A 26,435-nucleotide genomic window follows, 5' to 3' on the forward strand; every position below is an offset into this window, starting at 1 on the left:
TATGTTTTCTCCTCTTGTGGGATGGTGACTAGTTGTTCCATGGCATTTGAGTTTATGAACTCCAGGAATCTTTGGGTTAGAGTGTTCGGGCTTGAGTAGTGTTCCCAGTCTATATTAGGGTAGTTAAAGTCACCTAGTATGATGGTGTTTGGAGATACATTTATCCCTCCAATGTTTTCAGGAAGGCCATGTGAGGTTCCTGAGTTTGAGAGGGTGGCCTGTAACATGCTACAAATTGCAGAGCAGTCTTGCCTATGGTTAATTGCACCTGGATGGTCTCCGATGCATCATGCGTTGCCACCAACCTTGAGGTGTGGGTGTCCTTTATGAATATGGACACCCCCTTTTCTTGGTGTTGTCCGATTTTGGGGCGAACGCATGATATGAGGTGAAACCTGTTAGTGCTGGGGTGCTCTCAGGAGCCTTGAACCAGGTTTCTGTCACAGCACAGACATCGATGTTCTCCATATTGAGAAGGGCCTCGAAAAGTGCATCTTGAGATTGAGACTTCTGGCATTGAGCAGCATTACCCTTAGTTTTTTCCTTTTGGTGTTCTAGGGTGGTAGGTTTAGAATTTGAGCCTTGCCTAAAAGGCACTATGGGGTGGCAAGAGCCTTTGCCAATATCCGGAAGCCCAGGGTGACAGGTGCAAGCCGCCCTTAAGCAGCGTGGCTTGTCCAGCATGTCATCCCAGGCAGACAGACATTGATCCCTTTGAATGACACCAGAATTTAAGCCAATTATTAAAGCTGATCATCTTATCACTGTATTGTGGCATCATTCTAGGTGAAGGTAGGATACTGCTCAAGGTCAGGGTCATACCTGCCTGGGCTACATAATCAGAGAGCTCCTCGATGTCCCTTTCATGTAGTCCAAGGAGGTGCCTCAGGTCGCTGACACCAGCGTGGACAATGACTGAGTCGACTTGTACCTGCTGTTGAGAGACCTGAGTGCTTGCGTTATGTGGCGGATTCTAGCCTGACAGGCAGCTTACTGTGACCTTCTCTTTACTCAGTCTGGTGAGCGGACGCCAGTGTGTCTGATTATGGAATCACCAATGACAAGTGTGTCTGGCATTTTGTTTGGCCTTAAGGGCTGTGACTGTTTGACACTCTGACTGTGTGGTCTATGTGTTGCATGTGTTGGGTCGTGAGGTGGTAGTTGTTTGGGTGTCTGCTTTGGTGGCCTCTGCTGTTTTGGTAAATTTTGATCAGAGCCTCGAGTATGTCTTTGTGTGAGTATGTGTATGATTTGAAGTTGTGATGGTACCATGTGTGACTGGGTATGTATTGTGTGTGGTTACCTTCTCCTCCTGTCTGGTCTTGCCAGTCCTATGTTGAGAGAGCTCAGCCTCCAGTTTGGCCGTATAGTTGCATCTCTCGCATGTATTTGTGTTTTGTGGGAGAAGGAGAGGATTGTCTGTGTACATGAGGCAGTTGTAACATTGCCTCAATATTCCCAGGTTCACCAGTTGAGCTGGAGAGGACACTAGCAACTGATCCCTCGACATACTAGAAGTAGTAGATAAAGAGACTTTCAAAGGACTCGGGGAAGTGGGTTTTAGGCTGGTGGGGTACTATCTATAATAAGAGTGCTTTATCAAGGTGCAAGTACTGTAGGAGTAAGTGCTAGGCTTTACAGATAGAGAATAGTCTACTTGGGAATCAAGTAGAGATGAACTTTTCAGTTATAGGATATGCTGGTTAGATCAGCAGTACAGCTCGAGGAAGGTAGTTTTAAGGGAAAATTGGAAGAGTGGAATTTAGATGGCCCAAATAGTTTAACCTTGTTTAACCGCCGCTGCTCTTGTGTGCAACAGTGGTAACTCCGCTACAATCGCTTACACGCTTAGCGTGTTTTATAGCAGGGGCTGAAGGAGCTAGGAATTGGCCCAAACGACCAATGGACTACTAGTTTCTGGCTGAAACTTCACCAAATCAGACAAAAGGCTCAGTGCTTCCCACTCCCACTGGTAAGCAAAGAAACTTCCCTCCTTTCTAATAAGGCAATGGATCAGTAACAGGAACCAAAACAAAGCCCAGGGATCAGCAACTCTGAAACTGGACTACTCTAGTTCAGTAAGGCGGAAAACAAGAGATTTTTGTTTTATTACAGAGACAAGGAAAAAACAGACAGTAATTGCTGTAAATCGGCTAGCACTTTAGTGTGTAGCCTACAGAAACAATTTGCAACAATTAGTAACTTAAAGTGCAATAAACAGTGTAAAATGCAGAAATCACTTAAAGTAGCAGTAAAACAGGCTAAAATGCAGTCGCTAGCTTAAATAACAGTGGGAAAGCCACAAAAATACTTATATCTGGTAGAAAGTCACTCTTTAGCTCTCTGCTGCTTGGATCACTCTGCAGGCCACCACGAGGATCTGTGCTGAGTTGGTACAAGCTGGAAAACGCTGTTTAGCGTGTTTTATAGCAGGGGCTGAAAGGAGCTAGAATTGGCCCAAACGACCAATGGACTACTAGTTTCTGGCTGAAACTTCACCAAATCGGACAGAAAGGCTGCTCAGTGCTTCCCACTCCCACTGGTAAGCAAAGAAACTTCCCTCCTCCCTAATAAGGCAATGGATCAGTAACAGGAACTAAAACAAAGCCCAGGGATCAGCAACTCTGAAACTGGACTACTCTAGTTCAGTAAGGCGGAAAACAAGAGATTTTTTGTTTTATTACAGAGACAAGGAAAAAAAAACAGACAGTAAATGCTATAAATGCTGTAAATCGCCAGCTAGACTTTAGTGTGTGTAGCCTACAGAAACAATTTGCAACAATTAGTAACTTAAAGTGCAATAAAAGTGTAAAATGCAGAAATCACTTAAAGTAGCAGTAAAACAGGCAAAATGCAGTCGCTAGCTTAATAACAGTGGGAAAGCCACAAAATACTTATATCCGGTAGAAAGTCACTCTTTGAGGTCTGTGCTGCTTGGACGACCCTGCAGGGCACCACGGCCATCTGTGCTGAGTTGGTACAAGCTGGAAAACGCTGTTTAGCGTGTTTTATAGCAGGGGCTGAAAGGAGCTAGAATTGGCCCAAAATGACCAATGGACTACTAGTTTCCGGCTGAAACTTCACCAAATCGGACAGAAAGGCCGCTCAGTGCCTCCCACTCCCACTGGTAAGCAAAGAAACTTCCTCCTCCCTAATAAGGCAATGGATCAGTGACAGGAACTAAAACAAAGCCCAGGGATCAGCAACTCTGAAACTGGACTACTCTAGTTCAGTAAGGGAAAACAAGAGATTTTTGTTTTATTACAGAGACAAGGAAAAAACAGACAGTAAATGCTATAAATGCTGTAAATCGCTAGCGACTTTAGTGTGTAGGCTACAGAAACAATTTGCAACAATTAGTAACTTAAAGTGCAATAAACAGTGTAAAATGCAGAAATCACTTAAAGTAGCAGTAAACAGGCGCAAATGCAGTCGCTAGCTTAATAACAGTGGAAAGCCACAAAATACTTATATCTGGTAGAAAGTCACTCTTTTAGCTCTCTGCTGCTTGGATCACTCTGCAGGCCACCACGAGGATCTGTGCTGAGTTGGTACAAGCTGGAAAACGCGTGTTTAGCGTGTTTTATAGCAGGGGCTGAAAGGAGCTAGAACTGGCCCAAAACCAATGGACTACTAGTTTCTGGCTGAAACTTCACCAAATCGGACAAAAGGCGCTCAGTGCTTCCACTCCCACTGGTAAGCAAAGAAACTTCCTCCTTCCTAATAAGGCAATGGATCAGTAACAGGAACTAAAACAAAGCCCAGGGATCAGCAACTCTGAAACTGGACTCTAGTTCAGTAAGGCAGGAAAACAAGAGAATTTTTTTTTTTTTTTTTTTACAGCGACAAGGAAAAAACAGACAGTAAATGCTATAAAACAATTCACATGCAGTGCAAGCTGGCACACTTGAGTATGTAGCAATATTAGTCCACACGCAGTATGAAAAAAATGTAATTAAATTAAAAAGGACTAGAAGCAAGTGCAGAAAGGGTTTATTAGAGAGAATGCGGTAAAGAGAAGGGACTGGGGGAGTGTCCTAGATCAAATCTACAGTGGGGCGGGCACTGCAAAAGCCACCAAATTTAAACTACATCCAAGAACAGGGAGGGGGGGTGGGGAAGACAGTTTCAACAGAGCTAGATCTGAGAAATCAGTCCCCAAGTTATAACAACCACAATAAAATGAAGGAAATATACTTAAATCAGCTTATGTCCAGTTGATGTATGCAGACAAATCTCAGTAGCAGCAACTCTACTTAAAATGATTACCAGAGATGTAACCAACACAGGTTTTAAAGTTATCAGAAAACCCCCAAGCTAATTAACACTTAAAGGAATTTCAGTGCAGTTTAACAACTAGTGCAGAGCTTCAGACACACACACAAGACAGTTTCAACAGAGCTAGATCTGAGAAATCAGTCCCCAAGTTATAACAACCACAATAAAATGAAGGAAATATACTTAAATCAGCTTATGTCCAGTTGATGTATGCAGACAAATCTCAGTAGCAGCAACTCTACTTAAAATGATTACCAGAGATGTAACCAACACAGGTTTTAAAGTTATCAGAAAACCCCCCAAGCTAATTAACACTTAAAGGAATTTCAGTGCAGTTTAACAACTAGTGCAGAGCTTCAGACACACACACAAGACAGTTTCAACAGAGCTAGATCTGAGAAATCAGTCCCCAAGTTATAACAACCACAATAAAATGAAGGAAATATACTTAAATCAGCTTATGTCCAGTTGATGTATGCAGACAAATCTCAGTAGCAGCAACTCAGTGATGGAGTACCTGCTCATATGTCCGGTTATGCATGCCTATGTCATTTACCCGACGGACAAGTTCTTGCCACAGTGCAGCCCTCTCATGCTGGTTCTGGCTGATCCTGGAAAACAGCACAGAGTAATTATGCATCAGGATTTGGTGGATCTCCTGATCCTCTGCTGCTGTATACGGTGGGTTTCTCTGATGTACCATCACCCTGGAAGGAAAAGAAAAAATATGTGAGCAAGTCATGTGGCACACTTAATATTCAAATGTACTGATATCACTTCACTGCCATATATAGCATCTGTCTGTATCAGGGGATACACATGTTCGATACCACATATCAGTGCTCAGCCCAAAACTGTCTGACAGTGCCTGCCACACTCCATACAACAAACTAGTATACACCAGCACTCGGCACACTGTTTGGGATACAATGCACAACCTCACACTGGGGTATGTATCAAGCTAATGGATGAAGAATATTGTCGTCCCATGCAATGAATGCAATACACATTTACAGTTTCAATGGTAATCCACCCTAGTCTTTGATGCCATACCCCTACCTGACATATGTACACAGTTGTTACTAAAGCCAGCATAATGCTGTCAGAGTATACATGCTGCCAGGTACACACACATACCCTATAGCACACATGTGATTGCAGCCATGGTACAGGCATCATTACACACACATTACACATGCATATAACACACAAATGTATGACGAAACAGAGGAGCATTAACTGTGTACCTTATAGTACTGTGTGCCCCTACTTACAGATACCTATGCATGAGGTATGTAATCTGTGCAGACTACAGGTAACACACCAAACAGTGTTATCACAGAATGTGAACATACACCATACTGTAGTGTTTATGCCTTCAACATCAGGTAGTACAACAGTTCATATGTGAGCTGGATTCAACAGCAGTACCACTTACTAAGCATTCATGTACTGCTTCTGCCTATGATGGGACACTGCAGTCATACACAGGGAACTACGGCATAACATATGCCAATCTATTATGTTTGCATCGCAATAACTGACCCATCTTTCTCTAGCCTCACACCAAGGACACCAACTACCATGACAGACACAAACTCACGCTAAGCTATCACACCTTTACAGACCTTACACACAGTCAGTGTCAATGTCACATAGGTGGTATTGCACTGAGTACATGTGTGTGTGTATTGTGTCATAGGTAGGTACTATGCTACTGGCCCTGGGCCTAGGGCAGCCGAGCCAAATGCTACCCTGCCCTTTGGTACACATGTACTGTGATTTTACTTGCTCCTGTGAAATGGTTACACACAGGTGACTCAAAGGGCATATTAACTATCTCCATGACATTCATCAGGGGTATGTATGACATCTACTAATGGGCAGCCTTGTTTGTTAATGCTGAGTGGTTTAGTCCAGGGTATGGCATATTTGTGTACAGAAACCTGTACCTCCAGCATGTGCTGTTTAGTGCGGTGACCGGGATTAGGGCCCTAGGTCATGTAGGCTTGACGGACACACACACTTCTCAACATCCATTGCTGTACATATACATGCACATGTAGGTACATGGACTGCCCACCTTTCATGGTGGGAATATCACTTCTGCAACAGTTGTGAGACATACCATTCTGTAATGATATTGCACACTGTTGTGCATAATGCATTATGCTGTCCTCAAGCCATACAGCTGTAGCAGGCCTCACTGGCTCAGTCCCACAGAAGTTCAACACCACCTGACATATACCTGCACTGCATGCTGTTTTCAATGCCACACACTACAACCTACATTGATATGTGCACATAGCAACCTTCAACTACATATGTATGTCCAGCCTTCACTAACAGTTGCAGTATGTCCCTTGCCCTATGCACATCTTCATATACATATAGATACAGACTACTGACGCACATGGATGGTTCACAGCATGTAGATTATTAGATTATGTAGTTTACATTACCTTTGTCTCTGGTGGCTGGCAGGCTGGCTGCCTGGGTGCCTGGATGGCTGGCTGGCTTGGTTTTTCTTTTCGTCTGTATGTCTGTCTCTCCCCCTCCAGTTGCTGCAATGATATTATTGCATGTGTGGACTGGCAGTACAGGCTGCTTTTGTAGGTATCTGCATATGTGCATGTGATGGCCTCTGCACCAATTGGTGGCCAGCATTTACTAATTGCATGCAGCCTGCTGTGGTAATTGCAGTTCTCACTGTGATTTCAGGACACTGCTATAAATTGTTAGGTTAGGTAGGCGTAGGCCTTTCAGTTTTGCAAGGTGGGGACCATGCTGGTTTGCTGTGGACACTTGTGTCAGTCAGAAGGTTGGTATGTCTCTCATATCTAAGGCTGTGTTGTAGCCACTGAAATGCATGTTGTACTGAAACCTGACTGTTGCTTTTTCCATTTCACTCTTCTCAGTGTGTATGTTAGCTCACACCTGCTAATGCTAACACTGTTTGCATGGGAGTATGTACTTTCCTGTGGGAGTTGTGGATTAACTGGTATACAACAGTAGTTTTTGCAATGTGCTGCTATGGCTTCACTATTTTCCCTTTACATTCACTCCTTGTAATGCATGATACATTTCTTTCAGCAGTAAGTTCTTATACGTTTGCTGTGGCTTGGTGGCACTGCATGCAGTCTGGTGCAGTCTGGTGTGCCCAAGGTCTGGGGTTTGACACTTACAAGGGTATTCTATTTTGCTGCTGAGCAGTACTAGGGCCTAAAATTTTGTACTAACAATTATGAATATCAGGCACATGCAGTGCTTGTAAACTGCTATACTGTCATTACTTTGTTAGATGGCTACATCCTTTGATATTTCTGTGTTGTACTCCAACATGAGGGTGTGCTTGTGGGAATAATTCTACAGCTATTCACAGATTGTGTAACAGCAGACAGGCTGATATGCCTGTGTATTTCTGACACTTGCAGGCCTCAGATACTCTCAGGTATATATTTGACCAGCCCCAGGGAAAGGTACATATCGGTGGGATACACTCGTGATATATTTCAGATATTCTGCAGTTGTGAATGTGGGGTATTTTGAGCATATGTATTACTACACCATTTCTGACATGCATCTACTTTAACTTATTGAACGTCACCATTATGTGGGATACCCCACCTTTCTGGCTACTGTTAATACATTTTACAGGGAGTCAGGGGTACAGACAAACATTTTTTGCAAATCAGGGACATCCCTGTAAATCAGTCAAAGTTGGGAATCTGGCCTCATACCTATTCAAATATGGTGGTGTTTATCCTGCTCTGATACTGTGTGGGGTTTGTAAGGTGCTACTGTAACATTATTACCTCCTAGCACACACTAATGTAATGCAATTCCACAAGAATTGCCAGTAAGGATTCAGGGAACAAGCTTTGTGTAATGGCCTTCCTATATTCCCTTTACATTCACTCCTTGTATTTCATGATATATTTGTTTCAGCACCAAGTTCTTGTATATCTGCCGTGGCTCAGTGGTAATTCATGCAGACTAGTGTTTCCAAGGTCCGGGGTTTGAGACTGACAGGGGTATTTTATTTTGCTGATAAGCAGACTACAGGCCTTGTCATACAGAGTGACTAAGGCACTTTTAAGCAGTTGTAAGCGGGTTTGCGCTGGTTTGCGCAGTGCTTACACATGCGCACACTCTCTTAGCTGAGCGCACACAAGTGCACACCCGCTGACTACTGCTTAAAAAGTGCTTACTCCCACTAACACCCGTGCTAATTTCTTTTAAAGAAAACAAAATGGGGAGATAGGAAAGTGGTGAAAAAGGGGGTACAAAGAGGGTAGGACAGTAGGAAAACAAGCTCGGGATATGCAGGAAGGATGTAGGGAAGGCCCATAGCTGCCCATTTCTTTATTAGCAACAGCTGTGCATATGTGTAAAATTTGGTGTGAAATTTGAAACCTTCCACCCCTGAGAGAGGGGTGAGGACAACAAAATATGTTGTACTGCCAATAAGAATTCAGTTTACATGTCCAGTGGGCATGTGTGCGAATTGGGCAGCTATGTATGGGGCGTAATTTTTTGTGGGAACAGAGTGCCCTTTTTTATTTTTTTTAGGTGAGAGTGGAATGTGAGGTACAGGAAGTAGGTATATTTGGGGAGGTTAACAGACAAGACAAACAAGACGCATACAGGGGCGGAGTATGACACATGTGGGGGGTAAACACAGATGACGGGGACGGATATTTGGATATCGCGAGCCCATGAGCCCACAGATGGCAACAGTGGAACTGAAATCCCCACCCATAGGCAGTTACCACTGCACCTTCACAGCCTGGAGGGTGGATAGGATGGACAGGCACGAGTTGCGCCACCCTCGCCTCAAGCTAGCGTAGGGGATCAATCACAGAACGCCTGATCTCACTACGCACCACAGACCGGACCATTTGGAGGGTGAGTGGAGGCTCTCCGGCCATGCTTGCAGAGGGGGGGGGGGGTGAGCCCCATCCCCTGCAGCAGTTCCACCAAAAGGTGGCACAGGGCCACTGGAGGAGGAGGTCCCGGCCTGGGCACTGGTGCCAGGTGCACTCGCCAGCTGAGGTGGGAGAGGTGGGTCCGCTGGAACCCGCTTTCCCTGTTGTCCTAGGTTTGGCAGCATTTTATGGCATTTTGGGTTAGTAACAAACAACACCATTCAAAATTAGTTGTAACAGCATGCATCAGTATTCCCATCAACCAAACATCCATGAATTCTGAACATTGAGCAGCAAGCAAAACACATGCATATTTAGAACAACAGTGCACATTCCAACAGCATGCATGGTTGATTGGTGCTAACAGGACATCAGGTATGGATATGTGAACAGGGCACATGCATCAATGTACATGCAGATATGTATAAACCAACAGGACAAATGTCCATGGGAATTAATTGTGAATACACATACCCAGTTTGGTGTGGAATGGCATAATTTGTGAAAATAGGGTAGGGTGGAGAAATATTACATTAACAACTTAAACTACCTATACATATACTGTACATTCCTAGTAGATGCAGATATATATCCCCTACATGTATTAGTACAGTTTCCTGTACGTAACCTTAGGAATGGTGGTGATGGGGATGTTACTGCTACATTAATATGCATTCCATTTTTATTCATATATTTCCATAACTGTCTGTGTTCAGGTACAGCATCCTGCTACATTTGATTTATATGGGTCTAGACAACTGTGGATGTTCAGCATTTCATACAACCATACTATTTCCATAATGCAAAGGTACAGCAACATATCCAATTTGTGGGACGGACACAGTCCATGTTCTGTATTTTATTTACCACATTACACTCTTTGGTTGTTGCTGTCTCATTCATTTCATAATGTAGTGACTGCAGTATACCTTTATTCCAGACTTATTGCAGCTTTCTTGGTGGCTTCAAACTGTCTCTCTCACTCTCTCAATTATTTTATATTTACATTTCAGACTGGTACTTAATTCTAGGCTTTATTAACATTTATTACAGTTTACAACAACCCTTTCCAGCTGACTCACTTATTTCATATGGCAGAATTTACAAGGATGTATTTGACACTTGTCTATCCTTTGTTGATTGATTTTCTGGCTGCAGCAGTTATCTGATATTACAATACAGGTGGACACTATTTGAGACTTGTTTAATCTTTATTACTGGATTGCATGACACTATTTTCCAGGACGCATCACTTATCTAATCTTACAATACTAGCAGAATCTTTCTTCTAGGCTTATTTGACCTTTATTAGTGGGTTACAACACTGAACTCTTTTACAGTCTGTCTCACTTATATTCTATGAAAATACCAGCTACATAATTACTAACCTGCCTGGTGGCGCAACCTCAGCAGCCTATCAGCATAGGCTCGCTGATTCGCAGAACGAACACCTGCAGCTGTAACATAAAGAAAGTAATATTGGAACATACGTCTCCATACTATAGGCCAGGATAGCATTTCTTACATACTTAATTACATGGATACTTACTCAGTAGTGGGGCGTTGGGCATTTGGCGGGCCTCCTGGATCCAACGGTTCAGTTGGTCCTCCTTCCGTCGCTTCAGGTCCGCATGGTGGTGACGGACCTGTTCACCAGTCCTTGGAATGCCTGTGGCACTGGTGAGATCATTTGCCAACCGGTTCCGCCACTCTTGCCTTGTACGCACCCCAGTGAACCTGGCCCTGTATAAGTTGTGCGCCAAACCATATATTTTGACTCCTCAACACCCCACCTTTGTGCTCTAAAGCGACTTCCCTCTCCTGCACCAGCCATCCTGACTGCAAATGGGTACCACAATCAGTTATGCTGTGAATTCCCGCCTATGGGGCTTATATATGCCGGTTTTCCTGCACTTATCTGTGATTGGCCGTTTTGGATATTTATCAGCTTGAAAAAACCTGCTCTGTCATGCTTATATTTCCATTCATTCCTATATATATATGCTAAAACTGCATTCCTCAGTACAACTGTCATGGCTTAGTGGCAAAGTACTTTGACTATGGTGCACAGTATCCCAGGTTCTACCCTGGGCATTGCTTTTTTTATTTTACTACTGTCTAGACAGGCTAGGAGGTGTGTCTGTGTGAAGGCGGCTTTGATACAGCTTCCCCAATGTTGCCCGACGGTAAGCTGGTTGGCACGCTGCGCAGCTTCGCGCAAATGGCTTACGCTGGGTAACGCGTTATTTAGCTATGAGCACTCATATTATGCTGGGTGAAGCGCTGCTGAACTACGGGCACTCATATTTAAACTGTTAAACCACTTCTCACCTGCGGGCACTCATATTAAGCTTGCTAAAGCCTTGCTAAGCTATGGGCAATTATGATCCTTTTTTTATATTTTATTATGTTGGATTTCTTCAAAAATACATGGCCCATTTCATTACATTTTACAAAATATATATATATATATATATATATATATATATATATATATATATATATATATATATATATATATATATATATATATATATATATATATATATATATATATATATATATATATATATATATATATATATATATACTGCTACTGGCAAACATTTTAGAAATTACAAAAAAAAATTAAACTGCTATTTTTACGTTTTACATTACAGTTGGGTTTATAGTCTGTGAGGGCATGTGTGGTGTTGTGTTGACATTTCTGCAGACTCGCTCGTGGGTGTTTACTTTCAAGACTCTGACTCTTCTGGGGGGTGTCCCTTTGCAGAACTCTGCATTCGGACATGCCCCCTACTTTCCTACACGGACCGTGTTAGCCTAGGGTATGATTCAGCATGCCCTCATGAATATGCATGGCATGCTGACATCATACCGTTAGACTGCAGCCTCCGTGTAAGACATTAACTCTTAAACGGAGGTTTCGTGAATCGGGCCCATTATCTCACACACACTCACTTTGCATGTCTACACATATGTAAACTTGCACATGTACTTACAAGTTTGACAAAATGTGTATGGGTTTTTAAATGTGCCTCATGAATGAGAAGATTCCATGGTGTTGGTCAGTTATCTGCACATATTACCTAGTTAAAACACCGACAACTTCTGTAGAATATATAGAGGAAAAAGCTATTTAGTTCCTTAAACAGAAGATAATCACAGAGGTAAGCAGGCGCTTACCTGAAGACCTTGGGGGCACAGCACAGGGTACAACAGATCATTTGGGGCATGTTTTAAAGGTATGCCTTGTAGAAAGACCTAAAATTCAGAGCTGGAACTTGTATCGGGAACAAGTCTACAGTCTTTGACTTAAAAGTGCAGCCCACAACTGAAGGGCCAATACGTATGCCAAGTAAGCGTGGAAAGTCATATTCTTTTGGCTGTTCCCGTTAGGGGTCACCACAGCGGATCATCTGTTTCCATTTCTTCCTGTCCTCTGCATCTTGCTCTTGTCACACCAACCACCTGCATGTCCTCTCTCACCACATCCATAAACCTCATCTCAGGCCTTCTTTTCCTGTCACCTGGTAGCTTCATCCTTAGCATCTTTTTCCCAATATACTCAGCATCCCTCCTCAGCACATGTCCAAACCAACGTAATCCTGCCTCTCTGGCTTTGTCTCCAAACCTTCCAACCTGGGCTGACCCTCTAATATACTTATTCCTAATCCTGTCCACCCTCATCACACCCAGTGCAAATCTTAACATCTTTAACTCTGCCACATCCAGCTCTAACTCCTGCCTTTTTGTCAATGCCACAGTCTCCAACCCATATAACATAGCTGGTCTCACTACCCTTTTGTAGACTTTCCCTTTCACTCTTACTGGTACTCGTCTGTCACAAATCACTCCTGACACTCTTCTCCACCCACTCCATCCTGCCTATACTCTCTTCTTCACCTCTGCGTGGAAAGTACTCCTGTAAATTCAAAAAACACAAATCACACACATTATCCATAATCAGCTGCCTCCAATGCTTCCTTGGAATATACACACAAAAAATGAACACAAATGTGTGCATACTTTATACACAGATGTGGGTGTTACGATTTCATAACAAGTAAACACACCTTTAACTCATCATCCCATACAGAAACAGAACACATAACAGTGTTCACGTCTATTACAGCTCAACCCAAGCACAACCAATGGCTTCCCTACAGTTTGCCAAGACATACTGTACCTGAAGTATCTTACAAGAATCTGAAGTTCCAAAACACAACAAAATAATAATATTTTACTACTACACAAAGTTTACTCTTTCCATTTATACTTAATACTTAACACCATGTCATTTCCCTCCTAGCACATATATAGGCATTAAATGCTTTTCCACAAAGAGTTGTCTCTTACCATGTACATTTATAAATTAAAAAAAAAAGTTGCGTTCACACACACACAATTCTAAGACTGTACAATAGTGCAGAAAGGATATACTTTTCTAATACCCATTATTCTGCTATCTTGCTTAAATGACAGCTTAAAGAACTAAAAGCATCTTCAACTTATTGTCATATTACAAAAGGATTCTGTATCAAGTCTAAAGATGCTTCAAGGGGATGCCAAGGTAAACTATATCAAGTGCTTAAGACAGATCAAGAATAGCTTAAACAAAACATACTAATAGCTGGTCTCAAGGGGGTATTTCTTTTCCAGACTTTAATTTATATACTATCTCTTCTATTGTAAAAGTTATTACTTTATTAATATATCAGTCATATGTCACAAAATGGAAAGATTATTGGGAGCTAATTAGTATGCACTTCATGAAAATCTCCTTAACACATAAAAATATGATTGCAAATAACTCCATGTTATGGTTACTAAAGGAATTTTGTACTTCACCTATTACAGCTAAACATATGGTTTGTTACCCATTAAATATTATTATTAGTTATCGAATTTTATATATCATGCACCCTAAGTATAGGGAATGGAATTTTATTGTATTCCCTATAATGTATACTCAGGGTATGCTTTTGTCATCTACTTCTGAAGGAACTCATTTAGCTATAGATAATGATCTAAAGTACTGGTATCAGTTGATATCTGATAATAAAGTTAAAAATCTAGATTTCTTAAAACAAGAATTTGATCTAAGAGAAACTTGTTGGTTAGAGGTTCAGACCTTTAGACAACATCTCATTAACAAAATAGATCTAATGTCTATAACAGTTAAAGAATCTATTCCAACACTGATTGATTACTTGATATTAAATTTACAACATAAAGTTTCTGATAAAGGTAAACTTTCATACATACATAAAATTATCAGACAAGAAACTTTTTACAGTGTAGATTCATACTGGAATTATTTCACTTCTATTAATGGGGACCCACCAAATCTACAAGATAAACAATATATTTTGGAATCTGCTTATAGAACTTCCATTGTCTGGAGACTTTATACATGGAAATTTTTACATAGATCTTTTATACACCTTTGATGATGAATAAAATAAATAATAAAGATAATTTATGTAAGAGATGTAATGTAGAAATTAATGCTGACTGGGCTCATATGTTTTATGACTGTATAAAATTGAAAGAATACTGGAAGTCAATTAATGAATTTTTGCAGGCTCTTTTACAGATAATTTCATTATTTCTAAATCTCTTATATTATTCAACACACCTGTACCTCAAAGTGTTAAAAGGTTAAGCTTCCCTTGTTATGTTCTATTCTAGCAGTGGCTAGGAAAATAATAACTAGAAATTGGATTTCAGATACACCTCCTTCGTTCAATGAATTTAAAAATGTTATGAATATAGTGTGCCATATGGAAATAAACACAATTAGGACAAGAACAAATAGAAAAACATCTTATTATACTGTATGGGATAATTTACAAAATTTGTTAAAAAAAATTTTAATTTCAATAGCATGGTATTTTAGTTTAATTAATTGATCTGATTGTAGTGGATGTCTTTGTAAATTGTTTTGTTGAATATTATAATACCTATTTTTAATTACTTGTATAAAATTGTTATGATATTTCTCTTATATGTTAAAACAATAAACCTGTTTTGAAAAAAAAAAAAAAAAAGAGTAGCTTAAACAGAGTAAGAGGGCTTACAGGATCATAACATACTAAACCAGCTGCCCTTGTGGGACATTTTAAACCTGGTTAGCTTTCATTTTTGGGCTCAATATAACCTATCCCACTTAGTGATAGATAGGCCTTAACCATCCCATGGTCAATAATTATGTATTACCCCTGATGAGAATAAATGAGATATGCATATTTATATAAACATACAAATAAATAGATACATATTTGATCGGATACATTTGTACTTTATGCATTTATGAGTTTTGATCCTCGTAATGGCAGTCTCAGTGTTCAGCTTAGTTCAAAATTCAGACTGAAATGGCTCATGAATTACATATCGTTTATAATGGAATCACGTTATAAACGGGACCTTCACAACCACCTCAGGATCAAATGGTAGGTTCAGGTAAGGAAACAATGCCTTGACTGACTGAATCTAAACAGGACATACTCAAATGCCTCCTACAAATTTACTGGACATGATCCAGTAAAGGGTCACTAATTATGAGAAACCAAACAATGAAAATAACGACCAGTTCCAAAACTTGAGCTCACAGCAAGTATTGCACAAATTCACTGATGTTATTATCAGAGAAGACACTGATCTGGCACATAAGATTATATGCAAAGAATCAAGCTGCCAACTCACATTACCTGAAGAAAAAGCTCTACAGCTGGTCTGCCAGAACATTGTTTTTAAAGTGAGAGATTTCGGCTTAATACAAAGCATGAAAGCAATATGTCCCAAAAGACCGTCTCCATTTAACCCCAAGCCCATGAAGACTGCAGCCAAAACAGTGGGTCACAATGAGTAAAATAAGCAGAATACATGAACTTGGGCAAGCATGTCCAGAAAGAATCTCGAAACTTGGCTACTGTCAACAAAAACCTCACCTGGATCACCTGAATGGTCAGCAAAAGGAATTGGTGATAGAAACAGGATTAAGTGTTACAGTAGCCTACGTTTCATCAGTTCAAGGTGAGGGTCTGTAAAAGCTCCAATGTGAATCGCTAAAAGCTCCAATGTGAATCAAACCAGAGATCTGCTCAGAAGACTGACTACCACCAAGCCAGAGAGGTCACAACTACTGGAGCACCAAATCAAAGGTATGCCCAAAACAATGGGCTACAAAGAAAATTACTTGAGAAGACAAATTTCTTCATAAAGCAAAGGAATTGGTGAGCCAAATCAAGAGACTCCTTTTCCATCCAAATGCTGCAATCATCCAATATTATTCTGGGAACCCAAACACTGAGCTAATAAGAAGTCCAGAAACTCCAGCAGAAACATCCTCACACAATGTAATACACCACAGATGAGATGGAGCCCACAAGCTTGCCCCTACTGCTATGGCATAGTCAGAGGAAATGGTACTCTTACCATGACCCAGGGCCAAAAGCATGTCCGGACAAAATAAGACAGCATCCCATCATCACAGCTGCCTCTTCTAAAACACTTAATAGTAGAAGGGCTATCGATTCAGCATGGTGTAACACTTGTACATGTCACAAACTGTTCATCTTCTGTTTTTACAATCTTTCCTGATGTAAGCAGTCAGTTCAGTTATGCCCTCAAATTAAAATGCACGGCCCCAAAGCACAGGAATAAGACATGCAGACTCCCGAGGGTATCTGTCACTTATACAAACTTAGGCATGTTCCCATATACTTAGTAAAACACACACACTTGTATTCCTGAACTAATTGCACTAAGAAGTTCAATCACTTACCGCTCAAATGCTGCGCCCATCAATTCAGTCAACAGCTGCAATAAAAAAAAATTCCAACAGATGTATACTTCGTTGCTAACATAACAAAATATATCACTATCAACACCGCCATTTGACAGGAAATCCGTAATCCAGCTTAAGAGAGTCCACGATGAACGTGAACAGAAAGAATGCAACAATATCACCCTTTACACTTCTTCCTACTGGTACACGGACTACAAACTAAATAAGAAGCTAGGCTTCTGAAGCTCTAAAATTAAATGCAGACACTTACCCGTGTGTGTCTTGTATTAGAAATACATTCCTACATACAGTTCTGAGTCTCCAAGAGACAGCACACCCTGTTTCAGTAATTCCTCAGGGTTCAGCTTTCCATAAGGCATTCTTCCAGTCCACCTAAAAAGAATTTGCTGTACTTACTGGCGACCACTTATAATGATGAAGGTATTAATTTCTCACTCCTAGGATATGCAACAGCAAAAAGCCAACTACAAGCAGTCATGTCACGGCAGTATTCAACATAAACATATCCACTATAACTTGCACAGAAAACTTGGTATCAAAAGATAAAAACTTATTCCAACATTATTAACTAGTGCAAAACGGCAATGTGAGCAGTGCAATCACTGGAATAAAAATGGCAGTCCAACCAAAATTAAGCAACCCAGAACTCCGAAAAAGAAAGTTATAGCAACAGCAAGGATGGGGGCCAAAGTCTCTCTTGTAAACAACTATAAGCTATGTGCACGGTTCCTCTTCAATGTTAACTTGTTAACAGAAAAATACATGCATAAAAAAAATGAATGAATGAATGCATGCATGCATGCCTTAAAACTTTGACCGATTCCCTTGCCATTACACCTGTTTTCAGTGCCTGTATAAACATCTACGAAAATAAAACTGAATACATAAAGCCTCCGAGTTACTAAGTCTTCAAGCTTCAGTTTAAATATGTAAAGTACACTGCATATATGAATAAAAAATTATGCTTATGTTGCTACCATGGAACAAAAAGGCAAGTGAATTCAAGAACACATGTATTTTATTTTGTGCCCAAATCTAGTCTGGACTTTACTAAATTAAAAAATTACATGTCCATCTTGATCTAGGCATGCATTTTGGAATCACAATGAGAAGACTGGAAAAGAGAATGTGTTTTGTAAGTTAGGATACAATCCTTGTTTCAGAAATGTACCAAACAAGGAAGACATTTATGTAGGATACTGGCTACCCACAAAGGCTGGAGCAAGATTGGAAGTGCACAAACTGAGCGACAAGCAAGAGCAACGTGAAAGACCTAGTCGATTTCAAAAAGTTAAAAATGGCACATCAAACACAAAAATAAATTCTTCGTATTCAAAATACACAAACATTTTAGACATTTTTAAGAAGTACTGCATACATTTAGCTAATAAATATATTTTTCGTTAAAATTTTGCATTCAAGAAAATAACTGGCACAAATGAAACCATCAGTGTCTTTTATGTTAAGTGTATCTGGGGATGATGCGATTCAAGTGCCGTTGTCAATAAATGTTATGCTATACTCAGTGTCCAAAATATGCAGTACTTACCTAATTGAAAGGACCCACCCCCACCTGCTACTAACAAATGCATTCTTGAAACATTTAACTTTCTTTACAAAGGGGCTGTTATCCCCATTAACTATTACTAAAGTCTTTTACTGATGTTTCACTATAAACTGCCCCCCATCCCTTAATCCCAACCCTCATCCAATGAAAGAGGAAGAAAGGTGTAGTAGTAGTAAACCGCACCCAACACTACCCTTCCTACACACCCACAGTAAAGATGTAAAAAATGGCATTCATGAAAATAGTAACCCTCGTACAAACGCACTTACAAAGTAAAGACATACGAAAAATCCATAAACTAGTAACTGCCTTGTTTTACATTAAAAAGGTGAACTGACAAACGGTTTCTTAAAAAGCAAAACATTTCAAGTGCAGCGTAAACGTACACAGCATAGCTCTTTAACCCCTGATTTTATAACCGAAGAATGTACACACACACACAAACCATGCTCCTCACTTCAGGCAGGATAAAAGGGAGCAGCAGCTCCCCATAATATGCAATTCTTTCTCATCAAAATAAACGGTCTTAAAAAACAAGCCTTTACTGCTGCACAGCACAGCTGTTACATAAACCTATTTCACAATCAATTCACACAATGTGCAGAAGTTGCTAGTACTACAAGTGACAGAGGTAGCCTTTACCAAACACTTTTACTATTATTCTTATTATAAAAAACGTACACGGTACCAACAGCGGGCTTTTCAACCCCCCCCCTCATATCATTATTCAAAAAAATAAATAATAAATACAATGTACTTGACTTCAGTAATGCAATACCAACACCGATTGTCTATGCAGACATACGAAAAGCAAAGAACTTCTATTCAGTGGATGAATGGTACTTTCTATTTAACGTTCACTTATAGATTTATATGTTCATAGGATGATACTAGGCTATTGGCCCGAAGGCCCTTACAAACCTAGCCAAGAATTTCACCCATGTTCCCACAAAGTCAGCACCTGTTTTCTCTGCCCAGCAGGTATACAGGTCGGATCCCAGGGGTATATTTTCTGTTTCCCATCCAGTCGGCAAGTTCCTCTTAAAGACGGCTAGTGAGGAACTCTGCTTGACATGGAGAGAGAGTCTATTCCACAGATGGCGAAGTCATTGGGACACAAATCTATCTCGCCGACAAGTTCTACTAACGTGACAGACCAGGTTGAGGCCTTGCATGCGGGTCGCGCGAGTGGAGTTTGACTTACGGATATGCACTCCATCAAGGCAGAGTCTGAGACGGCCTTGTATGCCAGACACAGGTCACCTCTGAGCAGACTGTACAAGACTGAGTACAGGGACACTGCTTTTAGCCTATCTGTACAGGATAGGTGTTTCAGACCCTGGATCTTCCTGGTTAGGAACCTCTGTGGTCTCTCCAACTGCCGCATGTGCTTGCAAGGTACATGCCGAAGGGGGCATTGTACTCTATAATGGGTGTGATAAGGGAGGAGCATAGGGATGTTATGACCTCCTTGTTTCTGGATGAAATACCCTTACTTATGAGGTGGGCTACATAGAAAGCCTTCCGTACAACGGAGGCAACGTGGTGGTCAAAAGTCAGGTTGCTATCAACCTGGGTGGCCAAGTCCTGCATGACTGATTGGGTGCTTATTACATTATTATAAATGGGGACGCCATTTTCCCCAAAGGGGATAATGATGCACTTCTTGGCATTCAGTTTGAGGCCATGCTTCAGGTACCAGTCATTAGCATTGGTAAGGCTCTCTTGGAGGATGTTCACATCACTAAGGGAATTTACGACAGTGCCCAGCTAGCATTCAGCCACAGACCACCTGTTTTGGCTTGCACCTCAGAAAAGCATATCCCAAACAGCAGAGACCTCAAGACTGAACCTCGGGGTACGCTGCATGTTGCGAATCTACTACTAGAGGTGACTTGCCCTGTTTTGACTGAGTAGGTTCTATCAGTGAGCCTGTTAACTACCCATTTGGTAACATACGGGTTTGATGCCTAGCTGGGAGAGTTTATCTATTATGCCTGAGTGGGGAATAGTGACAAAGGCTTTGGCTAGGTCAGGGCAGGTGGTGTGCACTGTCTTTCCTTCATCCATGGCTTTGGTGATTGTTTCAAAGAAGTCAAGCAAGTTTAACAGGCATGATCTCCCTTTGACAAAACCAAACTGTGTGGGATCATGCGTTTGGAGACTGCCAATGTCCTCGTTTACAAGGTCCATGATAATGCACTCCCTGGCCTTGCAAATTAGGCTAGGTAAGCTGATCAGCCTATAATTGCCTGGGTCGGAGGATGCTCCATCTTTGTGTAGAGGGATGACAGTGGCTGTCCTCCATTCTGCTGGGATGAAGCCAGTGCTCAGGCTTTGGTTGAATAGGGTGTTTAGTAGTGCCAAGATCTCTTGCCCGAGTTCATGTAGGACACAGCCAGGGATGTTGTCGTGTCCCACGTTGGCTGTACTTTTTTTGCCTTTGACAGAGTATTAAATAACCTGCTCCCTGGTGATGAGGGGAGGCAGGTGAAGTTTTCACTGAATTTGTCTGCCAGCAGGTTGGCTATATCTATGGCATTTGTGAATGTGGTATTCTTGGCCACCAATTCAGAGCCGATTTGGGAGTTACCTTTGAGACTGCGGACGTATGCAAAGAAGGCCTTGTAATGGTCTTTTAGTGGATGTGGCAAGTCTGGACTCGAAGTTAGCCTTAGAGGATTTCACCAGTGACCTTATTTGCTTGTCCAGACAAAAGAGAGATTGTTTCCAACTTGTCACCTGCTCCTTCTTGGTCCTGGACAGCAATTGTTTACTTTTATAATATAGTATCTGTTTATTGCTGCTGTCCACCAGACAGGTTTACTCTTCCTTGAGGAAGATGATTTGGTCCTGTCAGGTATTCAGCTATATAGGTGCTCATACAGTTTTTTGGTGTAGGCTTAGACCTTAGTGTTGTTCCAACTGAAGGGATGGTGGCTGTGAAGCTGCTTATACCTGCTCTCAGGAGGTTGTAGTCAGCTTTGGAAAAGGGTTTTTTTTTTTACCTTGGCAAGGGGGCTGGGGTCATGGGAGATGGTGACTTCAATAGTGAATGCTTTATGGTCGGATCTTAGCAAGGAGGATGATGCTGTAGGGGTGCTACAGAGGCTACTCATGTTTGTTAGCACGAGGTCCAGGATATTTTCACCTCTTGTGGGAGTGTCGACCAGCTGATCTAATGCATTGGCAGTAACAAAGTCAAGGACTCCTCTGGGCATTCGTGTTTGGGCTAGAATAGGTCTTCCACTCTATGGTTGGGTAGTTAAAGTCACCCAGGATCAGAGTAGAGGGTTGAATTTTGATAGATTCATGTAAGTCCAGATAGGTGGAGTGGGCCTCCTGAGTCATGGTAGGGGGGTCTGTAGCTACCTATGATTTCAACAGGTGTTTTGTCAACAGTTAACTGCACCTGATATCTCCTGTGCGTCATACTGTTTGACCAACCTGGAGGTGTGTATGTTTTTGATAAATATTGAAACTACCACCTCCTTCGGCTTTGTAGCCCTCCATTTGGGGTCTGAAAGTATGGTAGGACAAGTAACCTGGTAAGGCTGTGGTGCTCTCCACAGCTTTGAACCAGGTTTCAGTGATTGCACAAATGTCAGCATGTTCCAGGGCGAGGAATGCTTGCAACGAGTGCAGTTTCAGGTTAGGACTCCTAGCTTTTTGCAGCATGACCTTTAAATTTCGATTAAGAAGAATTTTTCACACTGGTATTTTTGTCCTCATGACTTTGCCTAAAAAAAGGCACTATGGGGGAGACAAGAGCAGAAACCTGAAGCTCAGGGGAGACAGATGAAGGCCATATCTGACAAAGCATTGTGGTCTGTCAATCATGTCCTCCCAGGCTGTCAGGCACTGGATCCCCTTGGAATGACACCAAGTCAATCATTTTCTGTTTGTACCGAGACATCGTTATGGGTGATGGTAGGAGGCTGCTTAAGGCTAGGGGCACACCTGCCTGGGACACATTCAGTGAACTCAATCTTGTCTCTCTTCATAGTCCAGGGAGATAAGTCTCAAGTCATTCACACCAACATGGACTATGACAGAGTCATAACAGTATCTGTTGTTGAGAGACTTGAGTGCATGAGTCATATGGTGGACTCTAGCACCTGACAAGCAACTTACCCAGACTTTCTCCTTGTCTATCTGGTAAGGGGGTACATTTGTGTGTCTCATGATACAGTCTCCTATGACTAGTATGTTGGGTTTGTAGCACTCAGGCTGTGAGACACAGGCATGGTGCTATGTGTGGTGCTTGGTGCAGTGGGCTTTGATGTACTTCACAAACATTGCCTACCAATCAAAATAAAAACCACTGTGAGCACTCACAAAGCTGTACTCCTTTTAAGAACAAATAAAAAAAAGAGAGAGAGAGAGAAAAAAGTGATAAACATGTTATCCACACCACAGGTGGTAAGTAAACCTGTCACCTCAGAGGCTCTTCATTGCATCATCTTTTGTAGTACTTGGGCATTAATTTTACTGCATGTGCAAAATTGACCCAGACTTTGGAATAAAACAAGGGGGTGGGGTCATTACAGTAAAAGCACATGCCACGTTTCCCATGCAAGTTTTTAACTCACTTTCTTTTTATATTTCTCACTACTATATACTGTGTGCGCATTCCTTTTTGATTTGGGGTAAAACTACCTACACCATGACAGTAAGAGGCAAGGACTTGATCACTGCCTGCAGCTTAATGCAAAAGATCACTAAATCGCGATAATGTTCTTATTACATACATTGGTTAGCTATGATCAGATCCCAGGAAACTGATGCAGGAAGGAAAGGAGGTTTTAACTGCTCCAGCACTTGGACAGATGTGACTCTATACAACTCAGACTATTGGTATTTTATATAAACATATTCCTGAATTAAATCAAGAAAAATGCTGGAGCTGTTTTGGGTCCTGAACCACTGGGACTGGTTACTAGAACTATAAAACAACTTTCATTACTACACTTGGAGATTTTACATAACTATAGGATTAGAACATTGTGAAAAGTTAAACTTAAATTACTATATTGTGATCAGACTTCTAGACAGACAGAAAGGGTGTTCTGACTTTGCTAGTACTGGTTTAACTTGCTGTTCTATTTACTGGGGATGTTTGCAGGCCTGTAGCTAACTGCAAACAGTATGGCCTGGTCAAATTTCCCCTAGTATTATAAATACCATCTCAGGTCTCTCCTGAAAACAGGCTATTAGCATAGTGGGACTAACCCAATCAACAAAAAATAAATAAAAATTAATTAAACAGTACACTTTGTCCAATTCCTCATTGCAGGTGAGATATTCTGAACCAAAAACATATTACAGGAATTGCTACTTAAATATGTAGTCTGAATCATTGATCAGAGCCTCAGGATATAAAATATATGGTAACCGGTACTAACAGAACATGGGGCTACTTTGTGAGAAGCATGATGTTCCAAAGCTTTCCGTTTGTGCTTGGTATCATTAATTGTTGGCACCATAAGAGCACATAAATAGCAATAAAAGGCACTTTCACATCATGCTGAAATCCCTTGTCATTCTTCTGGAATGGTGACAGGGCAGGGGATAGGCAGTGGACCAATGAGAATAAAGGATTGGTCATCACTGATCTACAATGTTCAAATTGATTCAATCCTATTGCTGCCTTGATAAAATAGCCACTGGACAGAATTTTAACTGACATCCATGGACTCAGGGAATAACACAGCAATCACAAATGTCATGCAAAGTGCTACACAAAAACTTTTTCTTTCTCTGATCATTGCTTTCAATGTGCTGTTCGTGTCTGTGGAGCTTATCAATCAATGAAAACACACTCAAACTTGCATGGATTCAAGGGAGCCAGTAATCTACATACATTCCTTTATAAATAACACAGAACTATCACACAAACTATGCAAGGGTAACCATACAGATATAACCAATTCCATTTACCATAACAACTCACAAAATTACCTTAGAGGGATGTACACCTCCTTTAATACCAAAACCTCATACGACTATTTCAGCAAAGTGGTCTTAATGGCTACAAATAGTTGCAAATTGCATAAAAGAAACTAGGCAAAAAGTCTGGTTAAAAAGTGCCTTCTCTTAGCAAGACTACAACACGCAGGCATACCTTCTAATTGTCCAGTTTTTTGCCTCATATTTTTGACCTACTCCTCATAAAATATGTGGCTTTCTGGCAAATTACTGTGATGACCCGAGGACTGAAATCACTAAATAATGACATACATTTCGGATTCAAACTTCAACTCCTTCAGAAAATGTATGTTAACATACACAATGCTACTCTAGCAACCATCTAAGCTTACACGAATATTTACAATTTGTCCTTATTTTTGGGCCTTTGTCTCCACATTTTCTCAGGCTTTGTCCAGATTTCTTGCAACAACAGATGGAGATATGCACACAGATCTTTGCAGTAACAGTGCAGCCACACTAAAGTTAAGTGACATGCATAGCTGTCAACGAATCAAAGGCAAATCCAGAAATTATTAGAGATTATCAAGTCCTATTAATTTGACACATTGACAGAAGAAGATAGTAAGAATGGTAATTCTCGACTATCCACAAAGTATGCTACTACAAACGTTTCTACTGCACCAGTTAACTGCAGACTACCGTGATACTGCCTAACAATGCATAAACACAGCTATCAACTAAAAGTAACCGTCCAATAAAGAAAGAAAAACAGATTATACATCTAAGACTTAAAAAAGGCAAAATACAAACCGTTTCGCTTCCCGGAGTCTCGGTCACTGTGGTGCTGCAGGTTGGTGTCCCTGTCGATTCTGCCATATCTGCTCAGGATACAGTAATACTGCAAAAATGAGAAGATGCCGCTGTCCTCCGTACAACAGCCCCCGCTACAGTGGCATATATAGAGATAGCGTCGCCCACATTCGATTCCACTGTTGATTTTGTTGCCACTGTGGTACTTCCAAACTTAAGTAATGCAAGGACCTGTTAAGCTTTATGCTCTGGTACACCGGAAAGGAAACGTCAAATATATTATGCCTTTACGGGCAGCAAGTTTATACTATGCCAAATGCGAATAACGTAGTGGGGGAAATGGTCGCGGCTAGATTCCCTCGGCTGAAGGGACCTTGCTTACGTCACGTCCGACGTCACGGGGCGGGGTTAGCCCTTTCACACTTGTGGGTTAAGGGTTGCGCGTTACTGTACTTACTCCAAGTCTAGTACAGAATTGCGAGAAAAGGTAATTTTCTCTATTACATTACCGATCGGTTTTACTTAAAAAGATACGATTTTTGTGTTATATTTATCGATCTTTTAATCTAAGTAAGACATGATTACCCTTTTTATTTAAGTAACATATGATTCGCACATGCAACTGGAAGTCTGAGTTGGAGTTGCGAGAAACATTTTCTCTATTTTATTTATGGAGCCATTTCATCTAAATACTATACTGTTAGATTTTTTTGTATTATATTAATTGATGCTTTTTATCTACTTCTTAATCTCTTAGAGCAAGAAATCTGGACAAAGTCATTAATAAAACTGGGACAAATGCCAAAAAACAGTGACAATTTGTAAATATTGCTCTCGCAAACTTGTAAATATTGCTCTCGCAAACTTGTAAAGTTGATGCAGTAACAGGTTCACCATTAGCATGAGTTTTTGAAGGGTATGTAATCTGAAAAGAAAATATCTGTCGAGAAATCTGGATAAAACCATAACGAAAATGGGACGAAAGCCCAAAAATTACTCGTACAACCAAGTTGTACATAACAGGGTTTGTGGAAATGTGCATTTTCTGAAGGATTTGAAGTCTTCAGCTCAAATGTATGCATTATTTAGTGATAGAGATTCATGAACA

At 41.0% G+C, this 26,435-nt stretch overlaps 1 protein-coding gene across 1 annotated transcript in view; it reads right to left on the reverse strand.

The window, feature by feature from the left end:
- Window positions 1-25,738, reverse strand: part of PPP1R11 (protein phosphatase 1 regulatory inhibitor subunit 11) — a 289,425-nt gene extending 263,687 nt beyond the window's left edge. Inside the window, exon 1 of the mRNA XM_044084354.1 lies at window positions 25,328-25,738. Within this exon, the coding sequence (XP_043940289.1) occupies window positions 25,328-25,393 (66 nt within the window). The 5' untranslated portion in view covers window positions 25,394-25,738. The remainder of the gene's footprint in view (window positions 1-25,327) is intronic.
- Window positions 25,739-26,435: the final 697 nt, after the last annotated feature.

This window comes from Protopterus annectens, chromosome 9.part0 (assembly GCF_019279795.1).
Source record: "Protopterus annectens isolate FY-2018-M chromosome 9.part0, PAN1.0, whole genome shotgun sequence".
NCBI classification, from domain to species: domain Eukaryota; kingdom Metazoa; phylum Chordata; order Ceratodontiformes; family Protopteridae; genus Protopterus; species Protopterus annectens.